Below are 24,697 nucleotides of genomic sequence, written 5' to 3' on the forward strand. Positions count from 1 at the left end.
ACGTGAGGCTTGATTGTTAAAATTAATTCCTACCTGTGCAATAAAACTTCCTACATATACATTTCAAAGTCATCTTATAGCACTATTCTTTAGAGAACTTCCTGAACATGTGAAAAGCACATGTGAAAGACATGATATCCCCTTCAGAATGCAAGGAAGTATAATTGTTAAACACATCAGTTATGCCTCTAGAAATATAGTTGCTGATGGGAAGAACTGGAATAAATCTTTATTTATTCTCAAAGTTAAGTGTTACAAGCACAGACCTCTTAATTTCACAACCACAGTTTGATTCTGTCAATTTGTAGGCATTCTTCAGTTCATGCCCACTATCTGCACAAAATAAGACACAATGCTATAAATATCAACTTACAATGTTCAGGAAGAGACATCACTCCAGGTATAAGTATCCAGACTTCTAATGGTAATGGCAACTAAGAATATCTAAAGCAGACCTGAAATCTACAGTCTGTATTTTAACTTCTTTAAGCATTCTGTTCACTTATTATTTTCCTCTTTCTTTTCCTGAAATGTCCTGTTTAGAAAGGTAAAATGTACTAACAATGCAAAATGCATTATCTTTCCGTTTATTAACACCCGATTCCAGCTTCAATCATTCTATCAGGTATGACGTTAAGGAATTTCTAATAAATGGCCAATGTACCTTCCCTCCAACCTTACTTCACCTGATCCAATACCATAATAAGTATTGTACTTTACACAATGAATGAACAAGATGGTCTTCATTTAACTTGAGACAAATTCTACAAATTTATGCTTTCATAATAAATTACATCAAGACTGACTAAATTCATCTCATTTTAAATCCTTACAGTAATCATGCATACTTTCATCCTCTCAGATACCCAATTCCCAAAACAAGATGATTCAAACAGTCCTATGAAGAAACAGCATGCAATGCATGTTAAGGAATATTTCATTCTCCAATGGATAAAACCTCACATCTCAAAGCCTTTAAGTGATATCAAGATTTATAATTTTGCATGTTCAACTCTTTTTGAATAAGCAAAAATGAAAATGTTTTTGCATATCATAAAATGATATAGAATGCTCATTTAGACCACCTAAAAGCTGAAAGATAATCCAGTAATTATGAAATCATAACATTTCAAGAAAGAATTTAGCACAAGAAAAACTTGAACACATCTCTAAGTTTACTTCAAGAATCCTTTTGGTGGAATCATTTATAATAAATGACATAGATGAGCTGTTTTAATCAGAATGATACTTCTCATTACAATATTAAATTGTAGTATGAGGGGCTGAATATTCCCAGTCTCTAAATGACATGAACAATGGCAAGTCAGTGGTAAAACAGGGGAAAACAAAAAAATAAGAACATTGACATCAAGAGCAAAAAGTTTGCTTTTCTATGGAAGGTTCAAACATTAGATGAGCATTTTGCTGGTTAACAGTGAGGTGCCCACACATTAACATCTCATTGTTACTTCATCTCACTAAATTATAATATAAACTGCAATTTTCTGATACTGAAGAGAAGCCAGGGCTGGACCAGATATATCCAAGGTACTATGGGAAGAGGGGAATGAGATGGCTATGCCTCTGGTGATGACCTTTACATCCTCACTCTCCTCGGGAGTAGTACTGGTTGATTGGAAGGAGGCAAATGTTGCTCCTTGATTCAAGAAAGGGAATTGGGAAATCCCTGGGAATTACAGACCAGTCTGTGGTAAGCAAGGTATCAGAAAGGATTCTGAGAGATAGGATTTATGACTATCTGGAAAAACACAGTTTGATTCAGGATAGGGAGCATGGCTTTGTGAGGGGCAGGTCATGCCTCACAAGCCTTATTGAGTTCTTTAAGGATTTGACAAGACATGTAGATGAAGGTTGAGCAGTGGATGTGATATATATGGATTTCAGTAAGGCATTTGATAAGGTTCCCCAAGATTAGCCTCATTCAGAAAGTTAGGAAGCATGGGATACAGAAAATTTGGCTGCCTGGATACAGAATTGGCTGACTGAAAAAAAGACAGCGACTGGTAGCAGATTGAAAGTATTCCACCTGGAAATCAGTGAGCAGTGGTGTCCCGCAGGGAAGTGTTCTTGGGCCTCTGCTCTTTGTAGCTTTTTTATAAAAGACTTGGTTGAAGAAGTGAAAGGATGGGTTAGTAAGTTTACCAATGACACAAAGGTTAGTGGTGTTGGAGATAATGTTCAGGGCTGTTGCAGGCTACAACAAGACAGTGACAGGATGCAGAGCTGGTCTGACAAGTGGCAGATGGAGTTCAATCTGGATAAATGTGAGTGATTCATTTTGGAAGGTCGAATTTGAGTGCTGCATATAGGGTTAAAGACAGAATTCTTGGCAGTTTGGAGGAACAGCATGATCTTGGAGGTCCACATACATAGATCCCTCAAAATTGCCGCCCAAATTGATAGGGTTGTTAAGAAAGCGTATGGTGTTTTGGCTTTCATTAACAGGAGGATTGAGTTTAAGAGCCAGGAGATTTTGCTGTAACTCTATAAAACCCTGGTTAGACCACACTTGGAATATTGTGTCCTGTTCTGGTCGCTTCATTATAGGAAGGATGTAGATGCTTTAGAGGGGGTGCAGAGGAGATTTACCAGGATCCAGCCTGGCTTGAAGGGCTTGTCTTCTGAAGAGAAGTTGAGTGAGCTCGGGTTTTTCACACTGGACTGAAGGAAGAAAGGTGACTTGATATAGATGTACAGGGTAACGAGAGACATAGATAGATAGCCAGAGACTTTAGCCCAGAGCATAAATGGCCGTTACGAGGGGTCATAATTTTAAGATGATTGGAGGCAGTTATAGGGGAGATGTCAGAAGTAGGTTCTTTACGCAGAGAGTGGTGGATGCGTGGAATGCACTGCCAGCGGTGGTAGTAGTGTCAAAGACATTAGGGACATTTAAGTGACTGCTGGACAAGCACACTGATTGCAGTAAATTGAGGGATGTGTAGGTTAGGTTGATCTTAAATTAAGATAAATGCTCAGCACTACATCATGGGCCAAAAGGCTTGTACTGTGCTGTGCTGTGCTGTTCTATGTTGTAAAGCAGACACCATTAATACCTGATTTTAAAGTTAGAGTGATGATCTGGCAGCTGCAGCTCGCTGACATCCTTTATGTCGTCATAGTACAAGCACCAGCTTCACCACATCACTATGGCATACTTCAGACTGATTTATATGTAATACAGACCAATGCATCTTCACTGCAATTTGGAGCCCATAACCCCTTGCAATACTGCTGCCAGGACACTTTGTACACGGGGACAAATACACCCAGCTCATGCACTGGAACAGGGTGCACTTTAAGACTTAGCTTGCAATCTTAGTGCTCACCCAGTTTGCACTTACTTAGATGCTCATGACATCTCTGCCTCACCTTGTCTTTTACCGGAAACATAAAGCCAGGTTTGCATGTTTGCCAGCAATGAATTTTCAAGACAATGGACAAATTGGTGTAGGGCAAGATGCTATATCAATGTCACAGTTACAGCATATGACAGCAACTTACACAGCAAACACACTGCATGTGCTTCAACCAAATAACCTTGTGTGAAAGACTAAAAGTAACAGTACTTAGTTCAGTGAGACTACTGGTGAATAAGGGGGCTGGTCTATGCTCAGTCAGGAAAGTTGGTGAGCTGTCCCAAGTGAGTGAGTCAGAAGCAGAGGGGAGGAAAGGTTAAAACTTTGTGGAAAATAGGGAGGGTTAGACACAGAGGGAAGATGCTGCGTGCAATTTTGAGCATGGTGGGCCATGAACCCTGGTGGGAGGTGTGTGCAAAGATAGAGTCAGAATTATTATGAGGCAGCAAAGAGAAGTTGGTGACAGTTACTCTGGCAGAATGCAGAAGATTGTTAACTTTACTACTTCAAAACAAACTGGAAGCATTTGAAATGGTGTGCAGATGGAGTTTAAACATGTTGCACACACAGCATGAACACTCTAAGGGCACAGCACCAGCAATCATTTATACTGCTACCCTGCACAAGATTGGGAGAGGGGAGAGAGGAGCAACATGAAATGAACTTAAACAGGTGAGCAATATAAAAGCACATGAAAAAGGTTGCTGGGGCTTATGAAGGGGAACCTTCCATGAAATTCCTTAAACTGACAGTCAATTTTTGGGAAAATTCCAGCCCAAAAACTGTTCATCTCTGAATTGTGAATATAGCCAAGAAATTTTAAAAAACTACTCAGGCAAACACAGAAACAAATGTCAAATATACTTAAACAAATGACTGGGATAGGCAAAGATTGCCTTTTCTCCAAATTTAACTCTCTCCCTGTGCATTATCCCAAATAGGTAAATATTTTCCTTCTTTCCTCCCATCTTAATTGAGGTATTTTCATGGTACAGTAAATTCAGCAGTAATTTGGCTGTCCAGTTATATAGTTTAAAATAAAACTTAAACAAAAGGACCATCTTCTCTCAGTTTCATTATTGACGACACAATGTGCCATATCATAAGAAACAAAAATCTAAATAGGCCATTCAGATCATGAAGCCTGTTCCATTATTCAATGAGATCATTTCTAAAATTTTTGAATCCTCCAGGCTACCACAAATTCACAGAACTTATGTGTCTTTTCTTTCCATGCATTTCCATCTGTGGTTGGCCCTGGATGGTACATGCATCTTGTACAGTCTTTCTTTCTCAACAGAATAAATTATTCTCGACACTTATGAAATTATGGAATGAAAGTTACTAAATAACATGCCCCTGTAATGGCCACTGTAGTGCTTGCAATGAGGTTAAGCACAAAATGAGTTAATCTGGTCCAATCAGGGAGCCGTTGCTGACAGATAAAAACAGGAATATCAGACATCCTGATCACGCTGAGAGCTGGCTCTGAGGGAGCTAGGTCAATAAAGGACTTTCCACCTGTAGCTAAAAGGTGACTTGGTGATGAGATACTAGACTCTGTAGCGTTATTTCAGCCATCATGTCACATTAATTTATTTATTTCTACGTTAATTCATCTATTAAATTATGAATGCTTTGTGCTTTTGTTTATCTGTTTGCTGGTTTTCCCTGTCTGACTTTATAGGCTGGTACATTCTCTTGTTTATACATTCTGTCTCTTTCTGTCACATTCTGATCATCATCTCTAACAGGACCCTATCATAATTCAGCAGAATTTGAAATAGATTACACATCCAAGTCAGCACATATAGTTCTTCAAAATGATAAGTATTGTTGAACATTTTTCATTCTTAATGTATTAATCAACATATAGCCATGTTCTCAGTCAGGTTATTTAGTTATCTCTGCACAAAAAATTCTTGAAAGCATTTTAGCATGCCTTAACATTAGACTCATCATTGGCAAAGATTACTACAATCAACTTCTAGAAAAGAAGATAGTTCAGAGATATATAGTACCGACAGCAGTGATAGAATGAAAATAAGGATAGGATGGACATGTTAAACATTTACTTCACATGAGTAGTTATAGAAGTGAAAGAGGACAGCATGCAGGACATCTCAAAGAAATTAATACTGAATAAGGGATGGAGCCTTAGCATAATTCATGTTAGACCACACACTATAAGACACAGGAGCAGAAATTAGGCCATTAAGCCCATCGAGTCTGCTCTGCCATTCAATCACGGCAGATAGGTTTTTCAACCCCATTTTCCTGCTTTCTCCTTATAAGCCTTTGATCCGCTTGGCAATCAAGAACTTATCAACCTCAGTTTTAAATTTACTCAATAACCTGGCTTCCATGGTCTTCTCAGATTCACCACACTCTGGCTAAAAAAAGTTTCTCATTATCTTTGCAAATTAAAAGTGAAAAGTAGTAGTAATGGCATAAAACAGAACAAATCCTCAGATCAAGTTATTTTCATCCCAGGTTTTTACGATTGAGTTAAATTTGAATATTACAGATGTCTTCAAAAGTTCTCTTCATTCAGGAACATTCAGCTTTAGTTGGGAAAATAGCAGGTCACTCCACTTGTCCAGAAAGGTAAACAGTAAACCAGGGCATTATAAACCAGTTAATTAAACATCTGTTAGCAGGAAATTTTGACTGTCAGAATGATGGAGCGACTGAACTTTTGAAAATGCTCAACTAATGAGAGAAACCAAGCCTTTATTTGTAAAGAGTATGTCACCCCTGAAGGAATGTACACTTTGGTCAAGGGAATGTTCATGAATGCTGCTTATAAGGTCTTTGAGTGCCCATATAAGAGACTGCTTGCTGAAGTTATTCAAAAAATGGAGGTAAATTATTGAGCCCATTGAGATTGGCTGCAAAGTAGAAGACATACATTATGGATAAATAGCACCTAGTTTAATTGGTATGTTATGATTATTGGTATTCAACATGGATTGGTATTAGGACTCAATTACTTGATAGGTTTATTAATGGTTTGTAAAATGTACTTTCAGCTGACGTATTTATAAGAAAAAGCAGAATTTATAGTCTTGGCACTACAACAAGCTAGCAGTGAGATATATACATCATTTGAATTAGACTATCCACTTAACATATATTTTGACAAAAGGATATTAATTCAACCAAAGGATCAGATTGTCAGGTTTAATTTTAATCAAAGCTGTCACTGTATCCAAAGGACATGTTTAGCCCAATGCTTGAATATCATGAAACCTTTTATAGAAATAAAATATTCAGGTGTATATTTACAACAGTTACTTCCTGTGTAAAGTAAAATCCACTTAAACTGTACTTCTCCATAACATTTTGATCCCAGATTTCAAAACACCAAACTTATTCCGCATTCTACCACACATACAGTAGTTTATTTTTCTTTGCATTCACTTTCTGTACATTTATAAATTCCACCAGGGAATGGGATAACCAATAATTTTGGTTGTTGCTCAATGGAAAACAAACTTCACTGTATCATTAGAACACAGAGAGAAAGTGAGGACTGCAGATGCTGGAGATCAGAGTTGAAAAATGTGTTGCTGGAAAAATGCAGCAGGTCAGGCAGCATCCAAGGAGCAGGAGAATCAACGTTTCGTGCATAAGCCCTTCTTCAGGGATCTTCAGGATTCCTGAAGAAGGGCTTATTCCTGAAACGTCGATTCTCCTGCTCCTTGGATGCTGCCTGACCTGCTGTGCTTTTCCAGCAACACATTTTTCAGCTCATTAGAACACAGCAAGCTGGGGAAGGAAATAATGATATCTTAAATAGAACAACACAGTTATTCTTTATTTCAGTCACGTACTTGACTTAATGTGGAAGTACACAAGATTTACATACATAAAGCAACTTCAGCTCGTAGCTTACATCTATATTTCCTCATGTTAAGGCATCAAACAGTCTGTAGTTTCACTAGATCAGCATGAGTACTTAATGCATCTCATCCTAACTGACATGCAATTATAACGCAATTATAGTCATAGAGAGGTACAGCATGGAAACAGACCCTTTGGTCCAACTTGTCGATGCTGACCAAATAGCCCAACCCAATCTAGTTCCATTTGCCAGCACTTCGCCCATATCCCTCCAAACCCTTCCTATCCATATTCCCATCCAGATGCCTTTTAAATGTTGCAATTGTAATAGCCTCCACCCTCTGGCAGCTCATTCCATACACGCACCACCCTCTGCATGAAAAAATTGCTCCTTAGGTCCCTTTAATATCTTTCCCCTCTCATCCTGAACCTATGCTCTCTAGTTCTGGACTCCCCCCACTCCAGGGAAAAGACTTTGACTATTTACCCTATCCATGCTCCCTCATGATTTTATAAACCTCTATGAGGTCATCCCTCAGCCTTCAACGTTCAAGGGAAAACAGCCCCAGCCTATTCAGCCTCTTCTTATAGCTCAAATCCTCCAACCCTGGCAACATCCTTGTAAATCTTTTCTGAACCCTTTCAAGTTTCACAACATCCTTCCTATGGCAGGGAAACCAGAATTGCACGCAGTACTTGAATAGTGGCCCAACCAATGTCCTGTACAGCCACAACATAACCTCCCAACTCCTATACTCAATGCTCTGAACAATAAAGGGAAGCATACCAAACACCTTCTTCACTATCCTATCTACTTGTGGCTCCACTTTTAAGGAACTATGAACCTGCACTCCAAAGTCTTTTTGTTCAGCAACACTTCACAGGACCTTACCATTAAGAGTATAAGGCCTGCCCTGATTTGACTTTCCAAAGTACAGCACCTCTAAATTAAACTCCATCTGTCACTTCTTGGCCTATCTGCCCATCTGATCAAGATCCCGTTATACTCTGAGGTAACCTTCTTCACTGTCCAGTACACTTCCAATTTTGGTGTCATCTGCAAACCTATGTGCACATCCAGATCATTAATATAAATAACAAAAAAATAGTGGACCCAGCGTCAATCCTTGTAGCACACTGCTGGTCACAGGCCTCCAGTCTGAAAAACAACCATCCTCCACCACCACCCTCTGTCTTCTACTTTTGAGCCAGTTTGTATTGTGCTATCCTCAACCATCACTTAGGTTAGTAATCAATTTGATGGCAAAGTGTCATTTTATATACTCAAGAACCTGGCATTCAAACCTAATCCAGAACATATGGTAATAAATCAGATTTGCAACGTTAGCCTGAACTATATTGCCTTTAATTTGCATTGTATCATTGTTGCCAAAGTGGACAGATTAGCAGTTTGCTTTATTTCTTCAATTTGTAACAATTATATATCCCTTTTCTTCTGATCATTTTAAATAATATTTCCTGCCCTTTACTTCATTGTAAACCAGAAAAAGTAGTTAAGCTGGCATAACATTCATTGGAGCTGGTACTTGCTGTGCTGTTACTGTTCATGCTCTCTCTAAAAGCCCAATAAAGTGTTGCTTTATTCTGTATTATTACTATTATTATTTTGTATTATTTTGGTCTGTGGAATTCCTTACCCAGCCACTGAGAAATGAGAATATTCTCAAAAATTAACACAAAAAATGTGCTCAAATTTGCTGATCTGATGCAAACGAAATCATCCTGAAATATAAACAAGTAGTTTCTACAATCCAAAATCCGCAGTTGGTTTATAAATGCCTTCTGAAGCAGACCAGCATTGTAAACACATCTGTGCTGCTTTGGGACTAATACCACTTAGATATAGATGAAGCTAAGTAAATAACTGTATTAAGAGTCTAACCTCGCAACAGGTCTAAATGTTATAATTCTTACACTATTTTATGACCTGAAACCAAATGTTAATTGTGAAATTTTTGAGATTTTAAGTTTAGCAAAGTCACATGATCATTCACACTTCATCATCAATCAATAAAGAGGGAAAATTAGAGAACAAAGGAAAACTAACCTGAAACATAAAAGCAGATAGTAAGAATTTAATAGAAGAGGTAACACAATTGCCATTTCAGAAAATTAGACTGGAGAATTAATAATGGAAAATAATGAAATACCTGTGAATTGTATAGATATTTTGCATCAGTTTTCATGTTAGTGAATGGACATAACCTCTCATAAGCAGTGATAAATCAGGAAAAGGAAGGAAGGGAGAAATTCAGAATATCATAACTAACACAGAAGTAACACTGAGTGAACTGTTGGAGCAATGGGCTGACAGGTGCCTGGGTTCTGATGGTCTTCATTCTAAGGTCGCAAAAGAAGTGGTTAGTGAGGTTGTTAATGCATTCGTTTTAATTTTCCAAAGTTCCTCTGATGGTTTCATTTGATTAAAAGATAGCAAATATAATATTTTTATTGAAAAAGAGAGACAGGAGGAGAAAACTACAGGTCAGTTAGCTTATCATCTGTAATGGGGAAAATATTAGAAGCTATTTTTATAGCAGGGGACTTAAAAGCATTCAAGATAATTAGGAATCGTCCACACAGTTTTGTGAAAGGGAAATCATGTTTAATCAATTTATTGGGAGCTTTTTGATCAGGTGTAGATAAAGGGTAGCTGGTGGATGTACTGTATTTTGATTTCCAGAAAGCATTTGATAAGGCACCATATCAAAAGTTACTGCAGAAAATCAAACCTCATGGTGTCATGGGCAGTATACTGGCATGGATAGAAGATTGCTAGTTAACAGGAACAGAGAACAGGCATAAATATCTTTTTGACAAGATGCAGTCAATATTGTGGCACATCAATGATGGGATATTAAAAATTTGCCATTTCTATAAATGACATAGACAAAGACAGAAGAGGTATAGCTGTCAAATTTGTTGATGATACAAAGATAGGTAGGAAAGTAAGTTGGGAAGAGGACAAAAGAATGCTTCAAGAAAGATATAGCTAGGTTAAATAAATGGACAAAAACATAACAAATAAGGTATAATGTGGAATTGTGCATTTTGGCAACATGCATACTAAAAAAATCTAAATGATGAGAGATTATGGAGCTATTACATGCAGATCATCTGGATGCCCTGGTGCAAGAATCATGAAAAAATACTATGCAAATACAGCTTATACATTATCACAAAAGGAAGCTGAATATAAATGTTTTAGTTATACAGGGCACTGGTAAGACAGCATCTGCATACTGTGCACAGTGTTCACAGTGTTGGTAACCTTATTTAAGGAAGGACTCAGTGCAGCGGATGAAACTTGGAGAAAGTTTACTGGACCAATATCTGGAATAAGAGGGCTACCCTATGAATAAAAGGCTGGACAGGCTAGGCTGCTACACGCTCAAGTTTAGAAGAGTAAGAAGTGACTTGGAGTGTGAGGCATCTTGACAGGCTAGATTTGCACCATATGGAAGAACAGGATGCTTCATTGCATGGGAGAATGGACAATTAGCAGTTACCCAGTTAAAGTAGAGGTTAGCAACTTGTTTCTTTCAGAGGTTTGGAACTTTTCCTGAAAAGGTGGCTGAAATAGAATGGTTTCAATATTTTAAAGACAGGGGTAGCTAGATTCTTGATAAGCAAATTGGGGTGTGGAGGGAGGAAAGTGGTGGAACGTTATCAAGAGTCAGGTGGGAATGTAGATTTGAGATTACACCCATGTCAGTAATGATATTAATGACTGGAAAAGTAGTCTACAAGGGCTGAATGGCCTACTCCTGCTCCTAATTCGTCTAATTAAATTTTAATTACTTTGTATATAGATTGTATAGCAATGGCTACAGTCTTCATTGCAGAATTAACATCTACATTTTTCATGAATTTCCAGGTCATGTTTAATGGTTGGAAACAAATACTTTACTCATTCATCTTTATTGAACTTGGATGTTAGGGTCACATTGTTACAGCTTTAAGATAATAGCAATTATATGGCAGGAAGAAAATAGACAAAAGACAAACAGATATAATCTCCTCCCTTTCAACAACTGCAATTTGATCTTCTTATCTAAGACGCTTCAGGGAATCTTTCTAATGAAATTTTCCAGATAAACACACTGCACCAAATCTTACTTGGGAAAAATAATGCTAATGAAGCACATAATTATTCATACAGAAATCAATTAGCAAATTCAGAGAATTAAGAGATATTGAATTGATGTACAAAGCATCTTACAACAATCCACAGGTTGATAACTAAAGCTGATATCAGTACCAACCTACATCCTAATTACACATTTTATTTACATTATTGTATTATAATGTCGTTCTAAATCTCTGTGTGGAATATCAAACAACTCTCCAATTCCAGTCAATGAGAACACTCTGTCATCCCAGACTAAACATACTGACCACATCCTCAAACATGTGGAGTTCAAATTTTTCTACTTTACACTATATTCCAAAAAGTAAATATTAGAGAATAGTAAATTATACTTGCCTGTATTTTATTGTTTTGGTTATTTTATGGCTTTTCCTCATACAAAACAAAAATACCAACCTGGTAATCTGTCAATTTAGGAAGAAGTAAAGCTGACCTATCAGCACTAAAGAGAATGCACAAGTCTCAAAGCAAGATTCTGGAGATCATGTTTTGCACACTAACTGAAATCAGTGTCAATTTGATTATGAATAAAAATAAAATTTAGATTCAGATTCCTGAAAGGTAAATCCAACCCACAATGTACACCAGCAAGAATTCAAAGGCCTAACTAGTCTTTCCAGCATTTCACCTGTACCTCCTCTAATCCTGTGTACTGTATTCATTGCACCCAATGTTGCCTACTCTACAATGGAGAAACCAAACGCAGGCTGGGTGACCACTTTGCAGAACATCTCCGGTCTGAGCACAAGCATGACCCCGAACTTCCCATAGCCTGTCATTTGAACACAGCATCTTGCTCACATGCACACTTGTTTATCCTCTGCATGCTGCAATGCTCCAGCGAATTACAGCGCAAATTGGAGGAGCAACATCTTATGTTCGAACTAGGCAGCTTACAATCTTCTGGGCTCAATATTGAGTTCAAAACCCTCAAATTGTGAGCCCATTCCTTCCCTTTCTTTTAGCTTTGTTTGTTACATTCTTTGTCACCCTCTCTCCCTGCCACTCACCTTACCAGGATGTCTGGTCTTTCCAGTCTGACATTTAGACAGACCATTGTTTTGCCTTTCTCACATGCCAATCACTTAATCTGAACTGTCAACATCCTTTCTCCCCCAGCACACCTTCCTCTCCCCCCACCCCACGACTGCATAAATGCTGCCCCCTCCATACTTCATTTCAGCTCTGATGAAGAGTCAGCTAGACTCGAAACATCAGCTCGCTCTCTCTCCATGGATGCTGCCTGACCCACTATGATCTCCAGCCTATTTTGTTTTCAGTTCAGATTCCAGCATCCGCAATAATTTGCTCCTACATGGAATTAACAAGTCTGTTTTACCTATGGAATTTATTCACCATACATATCGTTTTTCTCCACAGCTGCACCTTCAATGCACAATATACCATGAATTAATTTCATGATTACCTAAACCCTAATGTTACTTTCAAATCATTGGCAAATTAAATAAAATAACTTAGAATGACTTGCACTAACTATGAAATGATACTTTTGACTCTTGAAATCCAAAAAGAAAACAATAGATAATACGTTGTCTTGGTTCAAATGGAAGTGGGAAGCTCTCTGCTACAGAATAAATTGTTGTTTCACTGTAATGATACCACAACCCAAAAAATGGAATACAGGGTCAGCTTTGGCTTAGAACGGTCTACTTCCAGTTATTTAGGCGATCAAACAGACTAAGATTTGCATAGGGTTTTAAACTAAACACTGCAGGGAAAATTAGAAAATCAAAGGTATGGGAAAAGGTAGGATTGCAGGTTAGTAGAAAATAGAAGAGTCAGATGTGTCAATATCACATTGCACCAAGGAAGCATAAGACTGTAGGGAAATTTGATAATAGAACAAGTTTAAAGGCTTTGTATCTTAACGTACAAATAATTCAGAATAAGGTAGACAAACTGATGGGGCAATTTGAGGTAATCTAAAGGCCATTATGGAAACGTGGTTACACAGAGATCAAAACTGGGAACCTACCATTTAGGGATATTTGACCTTTCAGAAAGATCTGAGAAATGGGAAAAGTGGTGGAGAAGCACTGTCAGTAAGAGATGAAATAAGGACAGTTTGGAGAGACAATCCAGGCGCAAATGACAGAGTTCATTTGGGCAGAGATGAAAAAAACAGTAAGAGAAAGAAGACATTTGTAAGAGCAGTTGACAGATCCCCAAACAGTAGCTATTCTGCAGTAAAGGCTATAAATCCACAAATTATAGGAGCTTGTAAAAAGAATTGAGCAATAATTTATGGGTGATTTTAATCTTCATGATGATTGAGGTAATCAAATTGGACAGGATAGCTATGACAATGAAGTCATTTGGGATAGTTTCCTACAGCAATATATTGTGGAGCCAAGGAGGGAGCAGGCTATCTTGGATTTGGTAACAGGAAATGAGGCAGGCCTGATAAATGACTTCATTGTAAAAGATCCTCTAGGAAGTAGTGCTCATGACATGACAGAATTTAATATTCAGTCCAAGAATGAGAAACGTGGGTCAGGAACAACTTTGTTTAACTTAAATGAAGGGAATTACAATGAAATAAGGATAGAACTTGCTAAAGTGAACTAGACAGATAGATTAACAGGAATGACACAAAGCAAGCAGTGGCAGACATTAAAAGAGACAATTCATGACTCATGAACAAAAATACAGTGCAGTGAGGAGGAGAGATTCTAAGAGAGGGATAAACCAACCATAACTAACCAAGGAAGTTAAGGAGCGTATTAAGTTGAAAGAAAAAGCGTGCAAGATGGCAAAAGTCAGTGATAGCTCCGAAGACTGGGATAAATTCAGAATCCAGCAAAGCCGACTGAAAACATAATAAAGAAAGCAGAAGTAACCTATGTGGAATCTAAATGGAATTAGAGAGGAATGTAAAAACTGACAATAAGAGCTTCTTTAAATGTATAAAAAAGGAAGAGAGAGGCCAAAGTGAACATAGGCCCTTTTGAAAATGAAGCTGGGAAGGCGGTTATGGGGAACAAGGAAATGGCAGAGGAGCCAAACAGATAGCTTGCATCAGACTTTACAGCCAAAGATACTTCAAACGTTTCATCAATATTAAAGAATACTGGGTTGAATTAAGTAGCATCACTATTACTAGATGAGTAGTATTAGACAAACTAATGAGGCTAAAGTTAGATAAGTCCCCTGGCCCTGTTGGTACTAAGCAAGCAGTGGCAGACACTTAAAGAGGTAATTCACCAGTTGTAACAAAAATATATCAAGGTAAGAAGGGAAGGTTCTAAGAGAGGGATATATCAGGGCTGACCAAGGAAGTTCAGTAGAGTATTGAGTTGAAAGAATAAGCACAAGGAGACAAAAGTTAGTGATAGCACCGAATAAAACACAGAAAGAGGACTAAAAAGATAATAGAGAAAAAAATACAAGGGTGAACAAGCGAGGAATATAAGAGTGATGTAAGGGCTTCTTTAATTATGTATAAATGAAGAGACAGATTAAAGTGAACATTGGCCCCTGAGAGAATGTATCTGGGAAGATGTTATGGGGAACAAGGAAATGGCAGGGGAGTTCAACAGATATTTTGTATCAGTCTTTACAGTGGAAGGTACATCAAACATTCCATTAATACTAAAGAACACAGGGAGGAATTAAGTACCGTGATCATCATGAGAGTAGTATTAGACAGACTAATGGGAATAAAGGCAGATAATAAATATCAGAATGCCAAAATAGCTTGCATGCATTCTAGCATCTTAAAAGAGGAAGCTACAGGAACAGTGGATACGTTGGTTGCAATTTGGGCAGCAGAGTGGCTCACTGGTTAGCGCTGTTGTCTCATAGCTCCAGGGACCCAGATTTGATTCTAGCCTTGGGCAACTGTGTGTGTGCAGTTTGCACATTATCCTTGTCTCTGTGTTCAGGTTTCATCCCACAGTTCAAAGATGTACAGGTTAGGTTGACTCTCCATGCTAAATTGTCTGTAGTGTCCAGGGATGTGCATGCTAGGTGGATTAGCCATGGGAAATGCAGGGTTACAGGGAAATGGTAGATGGTTGTGACTGGGTGGGCAAAATGGCCTGCTTCCACAATGTAGAGATGCTATGAATTTTCCAAATATCGTTGGATTCTAGAGAAGTGCCAGAGGATTGGAAAAGTGCTAGTATGACATTCCTTTTCAAAAAGGGAGGGGCAGAAAGTAGGTAAACTATAGTCCGATTAGCTAAATATCTATTGTTCGAAAAGTACTGGAATCAATTATTAAAGAAATAACAGCAAGACATTTGGAAAAATCAATCTAATCAAACAGAGTCTTCATGAAAGGGAAATAGTGTCTGACTAATTTATTAGAGTTTTCTGAGGAAGTCCTCAGCGTGGCTAGAAGGGAACCAGATGATGTTATACTTAGACTTCCAGAAAGTATTTGAGAAATTATCTCAAAACAGTTAATCAAAAGAGCCCAAGGAGTTGGAGGCAGTATACTGGCATGGACACAGAACTGGTTAATGGACAGGAAACAGCAAGTGGGGATTGGTGACCTGTGACTTGTGGGAGCTCCAGAGATATCAGTGCTGGGACTGTAATTGTTTATAATATACATTAATGCAATGTAGCCAAATTTGCAGATAACACAACTATGTGTGGAAAGGCAGGTTCTGAGAGGGATACAAACAGTTTACAGAAAGATAACAATAAGTTAAGTAAGTGGGCAAAAAGTTGGTAAATGGAGTTTAATTTAGGAAAATGTGAAGTTGTTCATTTTGGAAGGGAGAACAGTATTATTTAAATGGAGAAAACTGCAGAAAGCTGCAACACAAAAGGAACTTGGACACACTTATCCACGAAACACAGGAATGTAGCTCACAGATGCAAGTAACCAGGAAAGTTAACGCAATGTTAGCTCCCGTTTCATAGGGGTTGGCGTACAAGAGAAGAAAAATCTTACTGCAATTGTACAAGGTATTGGTGAGACCACACCTGTGTACTATGTGCAGTTTTGGTCCTCTTATTTAAGAAAATATAATATTTCATTGGAAGCAGTTCAGGGAAGATTTGCCAAGATGATCCCTGGATATGGAGTTATCATCTTTGAGCAAATAGTAAACAGGTTGGGATTCCATTCATTGGAATTTAGAAGAATGACATTGAGACATATAGGATTCTTAAGGAGTTTGACAAAGTAAAAGAATGCTTCCCCTCTGGGAGGGCATATGATCAGACAGCATAGATTCAGAATAAAGGGTGCTAATTTATACTGAGATGATAATTGAAGAGTGTGGTGCTGGAAAAGCACAGCTGGTCAGGCAGCATCCGAGGAGCAGGAGAGTTGGCGTTCTGGGAAGATGGCCTTCATCAGGAATCCCGAAATGTCGACTCTTCTGTTCCTTGGATGCTGCCTGACTGGCTGTGCTTTTCCAGCACCACACTTTTTCTACTCTGAGCTCCAGAGTCTGCAGTCCTCACTTTCTCCTATACTTAGATGGGGATTTCCTTCTCTCAGAGAAGCGAGTGTCCTTGCCACAGAGAACTGTGGGAGCAGAGTCCTTCTGTATATTAAAGCCTGAGACAGATACTTGATCAGCATGAGAAATCAAGAGTTATGAGGAAAGTGGAAGTGAGGAGCATCAAATCAGCTATGATCCTACTGAATAGCAGAGCAGACTGGAGGGGCCGAATGGCCTCCTCTTCTTAATTCTAATGGCCTTAATCAAGTTGAGAATGGAAACAAAAGTGTTATTTACTCTTTATCTTACTCCCTTTCAAACTTACGTAGGAAACTGCAAAAGTCACATAATCCATGTTTTGCTTTATGGGAAATGGAAACACACGTGACGTGTGCTCGCAATTTCAAGTTTGTATTCTTACACTTTGTTGCAAAAGGCATACAGTTGCAACATGTTTGCGCGACCTTGTGAATTAATCTTTTCCAAAGGGTATAGCTGTTTCGAAGTTACAAATGCTTCCTAGCATAAATTTAATTACCATTGAACCTTCAAGATGCTAAAATGCAGTTATAATCTACTTAAATACCAAAATAAATAGAATATGCAATACTGAATGTAGGAAAGAAGAAGCTTGGCCAACCTATGAGGAGGTTCTCACTTATGGATACATCAGAGTCCATGCTGTCTGTCAGCAAGTAGTTAAATTGCTAAAATATAGTCCAAGTCTCTCCAAAATCCTGGATATACCTTTGAATTAGCTCCCAGCACAGAGGGAACACTCCGTCCTCATTCCGTAGGTGGTTCTGGTATTTCCCCATGTTTCCCGTCATAATCTACCACTGGTTGATATAGATTTAATACTACATGAACTAAGCTCTGACTGTTAACACTGGTTACACTGCTGTTATGAATGTATGATTCTAATGTTTTGCTGTTATTATTCTTGGAGTGTATGCTCTCCAACTCTATGTACTCAGTAACTTTTAAAAACAAACAAAAATAAATAGTGTATTTTTCCAATAAAATGAGCTGAGAGATTTTGACATACAGTAGATGCAGCTAAAAATTATGTTTCCAAGAACCTTACAATTCAACTATTTTTTAAAATATTGACAATCTGACTTGACATTTTAAAACATTTTAGCATAATCGTTTTGTTCAAAAGTTAAGAATGAACAGGATGACATTTTTACTGTTTATAACAAATAACTGGCTTTAAAACAGTATGTTTTTGCTCAAATATGTAGGGTTGATGATCATTGTCCCTTTACACAGGTCCATGGAAGGATTGCTATCATGTCCGGCAGGCTGGATATTCAAACAGTGGCATGTATTTAATCAAACCAGAAGGCACCGATAAGCTAATGCAAGTTTGGTGCGACCACAGCCACAATGAGGGAGGCTGGACTGTAATCCAGCGTAGGGTTGATGGGGCAGTCAACTTCTTCAGGAACTGGGAGAACTACAAGGTAAACTTGTCAAGAACTTCACTAATTTTCTTTAGCGAGCACTGCATTCTGAAGGCGCGACAACACATTCTTGTATTAATACAGTATGTACAACTCCCTCCTATCGCATTGAAAAAATGCTAGTCACAGACAACTTCAGAAATCTCGGAGGCAGCGGATTTCAAATAATCACGTGTGGTGCACATCCTGCAAATACTGGCAACATTCCAACTGAAGCCTGGTCTTAAAACTTCCAAAGGACACCTATAGGAACCAAATGGTAGAGAGGGCTCCATTGCCACAGATTAAGTCTTTTATTAATATTGGCAAGAGAAATGTTGTTCTTGAATGCTAATCTATCCTAATTACAGATGCATAGACAGAAATCCAGATTTTGTGAGAAGTCTCATGGGCCCCTTGGGAACAATTTACTGATTTCAGTTTAAGTACCACTGCTGCATACACTTTTCTTTTCGAACAAACTCTCCCACTTTGTGCCAGTTCAGTGAAATTCTGTATTGTGTGCCTGTTACAGATGTTCACTTAATCACCATACAGCTGCAAGAGAATTTCATGAAAATTTTAATAAAACACTGACTGAGGAGATGGTGGCGGTGCAGGTGATGAGGAAATAAAACAGCAAATCCAAATTGCAGTTCAAGTCAAATGACCGAACATAGACTTTCCAAAGAATGCCAAATTCTTGGAAATTGATAATGCAGTACAAGACAGTAAATTATACTTATTGCAAAAGGAATCATTTGTGACATAAAAAACACTGCTAGTTCTGGTCTTGCCCTGCAGTACTACAGTGTCTTCAATATCAAAATAGATTACAGCAGCATATGAACTGTGAACGGGGAAATACATTCATACCAATTGCTTCTTACACTTTTAAGCTAATTTTGTGTTCCTTGTTCAAATACGCCCATGTCTTTTAGAATATCAACTGAGTTTCATGCTTTTAAGGGATATTCTGCTTTTTTATTCTCACAACCAAAGTAAATAATCTCTCAATTCCCAACATTATGCTCCATATGAACCTTGCAGCCCATTCACTTAATCTGACTACATCTCCTTCCAGCCTCTTTGTGTTCTGCTTACTACTAGAATTTCCACCTGGCTTTGTATAATGTTAAGTTCTAAGAAGGGCCAGGAGGCTGAAATGCTGAAACTTTATTGTGGAGATACTTACACTACAGGCAACAAGTTAGACTAAACTGTTTTCTGCCCAAATGGCTGATGGTGTTACCATTGTCACGTGATTGGACTCTTGAAGTGACAGTCCACATTTTACTTGGGATATACAAAATTCCACCACCTTTAGATCAGAGGTTCCTAAAATGAAAACATTCTTAATATTTACAAACATATATATAATATAGTTAGGTGGTAATATATTCTGGAAGACATTGATTCCTGTGTGGATGTCAGCGCATTGTAGGTGTTTGTTCATTTTCCTTATTGGTTTTAAGTATACTAAGAAAATCTGTCATTGTTTATTCCTGAGATGACTGAATGTTTGGAGGTTCGTACAATGTCAAAGTACTCTCCAATAAGGTACTGTTGCCCTCAGTTACTCCAGTTGTGGTTCTGTCTTCAAGTATATCCAGATCTCTATTTGGCACAGTGATTTATAGATCTTCAATTAATGTCTTTGGCACATTCATTCTGGTTGTCAAAAGTTGGTCTGCATATCTTCTCTATACTGCATTGTCTCTTGTCTGTATAAGGTAGGAGACTGCTCCAGTCTGTACTACAATGGTGGTGGGTACCCATTTCTCACCCATAGTGTAATTCCTCAACAAAATTTCTTGACATTTTTGGTAAACTCAGCATTTGGCCTTGTTCTTTTTTGGAAAATATGAGTCTGTTGTTTTCCGTCAACAATCTCTTTTGTCAAGGGTAGTTTCAGCAAAGCAAATGTCGTGTACAAATGACACTTTATCACGAGCAATGCCGGAGAACTTTGAGTCATCAGGTGGGTTATGCTCTGGTATTGGCCCAGATCTTTGGACATCATCTGTGCTCTTGGGTTAGCGTTAAGGAAGATTCATCATCTGAATTCATTTGTGGCTGGGTGATAAGGAGCTGATCAGATAGGCTGAATTCAGTTCTGTTTTAGACGGTCCATAAATTCTTGAGATAAACTTTAGACAATAATCACATATAAGCCATTCTGGATAACCAAACCTCACAAAGATCATTCCTAGTCTTTCAATTATTTCCTCTGAAGATGTCAACTTCATGGTGGCAATTTCAAGCCATTTAATATGTGCATCATCTGTTGTGAAAAACACGCACTATTCAAAAAGTCTGGTGTAATCAATATGGATCCTTTCTGCTCATTGCCATGGTTGTAATGGCATAAATGGAGGCAGGTTTTGAAATCTTGCACAAGCACATATTCTCACCTTCTCCTCAACTTCAGAGTTGATCCATGGCGACCTCCTTCATTCCGACAATGCCAGTGACCTTTGTGTAGTTGATTTAACACACATTTCCTCAGTTGTGGTGGAATTATAACTCTCGCTTCCTATAGCAGGCATTCTGTTTGTATTGATACTTCCAACTTTTGTGTGAATATGGCTTTACTTCTGGGATTATTCCTGTGATCTTGCCATGAAGTATAATGTCTATCAATTTGATAGTAATGGACCATTTCTAGTGTACTTCTTAACCTGTCCTGCTGTTACCTGTTCTTTACTTGGTCAATGTAGAAAATGTCTATATAAGGACTGTCTGTAGTCAACTCATTTGGCAAAGTATTCTAGAATGCTCATCAGCATTCCCATGCAAGTTAGATTGCCAATATTTATTTGCAAAAGTGTGAGCTGATAGCAACAATGTCCACTTTATGCATATGACTCACTGCCACAGAAAGTGTCCCTGTGTGAGGCTTAAATATTGTGGTCAATGGTCTGTGGTTTGTCAGTAAGATAAATTCCCAGACATACAAGTATTGGTAGAATCGAATGCTACAAAGGATTCCTATAGGTTCTCTATATTTTGGCTTGTGTAAAAGCTCTTTCACATTTATCTTCCCATTTCTAATTCTTGTTTTGACATAATATGTTGCAATGGCTGGAGAATGATTTCAAGATCTGGGACAAACTACCATTGTAATTTAGAAACCCCAAAAATGATTGTAGCTATTGGTGCCTCAGTTTTGGTTTTTATTTCTGAAAGTGAGTTGTTTTATTGCTTAGCATCAATGACTTGGCCTAAATATTCAATGAAAGATTTTTAAAAATTCATATTTGCCTTTCCACACTCATAGACCCTAATCTTCAAGTCTCTGCAGAGTTGCATTTAAATCATGAATATGCTCTTTTTCATTTCTTCCTATAACTAAAATGTTATCTAGACAATACTGGACTCCTTCCAATCCATTTAAAATCTGATCCATGACATGTTAGAATAATGTAGGTGCAGATGTGATTCCAAACGGAATTTCTTGCAGTTGTATAGTCCTCTGCGTATTTCAATCATCAAATATTTTTGTGAAACAGGTGTCTTCTGGAGATAGGCTTGACTAAGATCAATTTTACTTAAACGCTGACCTCTAGATCGTCCAACAAATAGGTATCGACTAAAGGCAAAGTATACTGCTCAATATTCAGTACCGGATTAATACGGACCTGAAAATCACTGCGAATAAGTAGTGATCCACCTTAGTTCATAACTGATATGATTGGCGTGGCCCAGTCTCACACATTTAGAAGTTTAAGGAATTCCCATCTTGACCAGATCAATTCTGTTTTGACCTTTGGTCTGATTTTAAAAGGCAATAATCTAGCCTTGCTACATTTTGCTTGCTTCTCATCCTTGATTTTCAATTTGACAGAGATCCTTTCCATGCTTCCCAGATCCCCACTGAAAACATCAGTTTTTTTTCTTTAAAATTCATGTTAGATCAATCTCAGATTCTGACAAGTAATTTACTTCAGTCCTATTAAGTTTGATTTTCTCCAGTCATGTTCATCCCAATAAAGCTGACAAATTTCCTTTGACAAATGCAATGAGAAATCTTCAGAATGACTGCATAACTGAACATTCACTTTGATACAGCCCCTTAAAAGCACCAAATCAGCTGTATACATTCTTAGTACAATTTTTCAGGGTTGCAGTGCAACGTGTCTCAGCTGTTTCTGATGCACACTTTCAAGTATCAATGCAAATGTTGCTCCGGTGTCCATCTCCATTTTTACCGGTTTCCATTCAGTTGGGGAATGGCCCAGTATCTGTTGTTATCATCATTAGTGGCCAGCAGGTTTAATAACAGCTCCTCTTTGGATTGACAGTCTGGGTGTTTTTCATGTCCTTTTCACACCCTGCTTTTCAGTTTTTGTATGCATAGGAGTTCCAGCTCTTTGTATTTTCATCACATAATACAACGACGCCAACATTTCCTGGCATTTTTATGTAAAGAGCCTGCTTAGCAAAATGTAACATGAATGTTTTACCACTCCATCACTAATTCTCACTTAAGGTAAGGTATTCCTGAGGCTGACTATTTCTTTCTCAGTCTACACTCTAGCTGAAAACATTTTATTTCATGTGGGAAACTCGTTACTCAGTGTTCCTTCAGCGTGGAGAACATGGTGAGTTCTTCAGCATGGTTCACCACTTCCTACTGCGAATTTTTCTTTCTTGCAGACTGTCCCTGCTTTGGTGCAGCGATGGCATCTTTTGACTTTTTTCTGCAGCGAGGACCATGATTCCTTTTCTTGTTCAACAAATCAAAGCCATTTTATTCCTCTTCGTCGGTCTTCCTCTCATGTTAAGTTCCAAGTAGTACCAGGAGATCAAAGCATTAAACAGCAACAGGTTTTTTTTATGAAGCTATTTACTCTACAGACAAGGTTAAACTAATTCTCACCCAAAATGTTTGATGACATCATGATACGTCTCAAGGATTGGTGCAGGGTCCACTGATTTTTATCATTTATATAAGTGATTTGGATGTGAACACAGGAGATAGTTCGTACCTCCTACAATCATTTCAAATCATTTATATAAATGATAAAAGGCAGTGGACACAGCACAGATTCTCATGGCACACCACTGGTCATAGGCCTCCAGTCTGAAAAACAACCCTCTACCAACACCCTCTGTCCCCTACTTTCAAGCCAATTTTGTATCCAGTTGGCTAGCTTCCCAAATTCCATGTTATCTAATCTTGCTAACCAGTCTATCAGGTGGAACCTGGATGAATGCCTTGCTGAAATCTATATAGACAATGTCTACCATACTTCCTTCATTAATTTTTTCACCTTCTCAAAAAACTCAAGTTACTGAGACATGATTTTCCACACACACAACCTGGTCAGTACTTGCCTTTCCAAAACCATGTAAATCCAGTCCTTCAGCATCCCCTCCAACAACTTACCCACCACTGATGGAAACAGTGAGGTCTGCAAATGCTGGAGATCAGAGGTGAGAATGTGTTGCTGAAAAAGCACAACAGGTCAGGCTGCATCCAAGGAACAGGAAAATCGACATTTCAGGCCGGAGCTCTTCATATTCCTGATGAAGGCCTCCAGCCCAAAACGTCAATTTTCCTGCTCAACTGCTGCCTGACCTGCTGTGCTTTTCCAGCAACACACACTCAACTACCCACCACTGATGTCAGGACATGGACAGAGGAAAGAACTACTGGAACCAGCTTCACTGCTTGGTGGTAGATTTGAGAAACTCTGAAAACTGAATGACTAATGCAAAATGTCATGCAAATATCATGTGTCATAATGACGCAAGGGAAACGTAGCCTTCTACAATTTAATGTATAAGTTGCTCTTTAAGTAAAGCACTGTTGAGAGAGGAGAAATTTATAATCTGTTACAAAAAGTTTTAAAATATAGAAACACAGAAAAGAGGAGGATTAGGCCATTTGGCACTATGAGCCTGGTCTACCGTTATGATCATGGATGATCAGCCAACTCAATAGCCTATTCCCGTTTTTCTCCCGGATTCTTTGATTCCTTTAGCTGTGAGTGCTATATCCAACTCCTTTTTGAAATCATACAACTCTTTCTATGGTAGTAAATTCCACAGGCTCACCATTCTCTGGATGAAGAACTTTCTCATCCCAGTCCAAAAATGACTTACCTCTTATCCTTAGACTGTGATCCCTGGTTCTGGATACCCCTGCTTTTGGAATATCCATTATGCATGAAATCTTACACTATTATTTCACCTAGAGGCTGGATGCTTGCATCTCTTTTTAAGAGAGATCGGTCTCTGCAGAGATTGTAAAACTCAGTGCATGTTTAGCCTGTAAGCAAGGATATTTCCAAATTTATTTTCGTTCTCATGTGGTACATGGGCATTGCTGGTTGGCCAGCATTCATTGACTGCCCCAGTTGCCCTTGTGAAGTTGGTAGTGAGTTACCTTGTTGAACTGCTGATGTCCATGTACTGTAG

At 38.3% G+C, this 24,697-nt stretch overlaps 2 protein-coding genes across 5 annotated transcripts in view; one reads left to right on the forward strand and one right to left on the reverse strand.

Annotated features, from left to right (window-relative positions):
- The window catches only part of ralgps2 (Ral GEF with PH domain and SH3 binding motif 2), a 436,511-nt gene that overhangs the window by 120,679 nt on the left and 291,135 nt on the right, over positions 1–24,697 (reverse strand). The window lies entirely within an intron of this gene.
- The window catches only part of angptl1a (angiopoietin-like 1a), a 77,723-nt gene that overhangs the window by 30,657 nt on the left and 22,369 nt on the right, over positions 1–24,697 (forward strand). Inside the window, exon 3 of the mRNA XM_072573454.1 lies at positions 18,099–18,292. Within this exon, the coding sequence (XP_072429555.1) occupies positions 18,099–18,292 (194 nt within the window). The remainder of the gene's footprint in view (positions 1–18,098; positions 18,293–24,697) is intronic.

Source organism: Chiloscyllium punctatum, chromosome 7 (assembly GCF_047496795.1).
Source record: "Chiloscyllium punctatum isolate Juve2018m chromosome 7, sChiPun1.3, whole genome shotgun sequence".
Taxonomy (NCBI): Eukaryota; Metazoa; Chordata; class Chondrichthyes; order Orectolobiformes; family Hemiscylliidae; genus Chiloscyllium; species Chiloscyllium punctatum.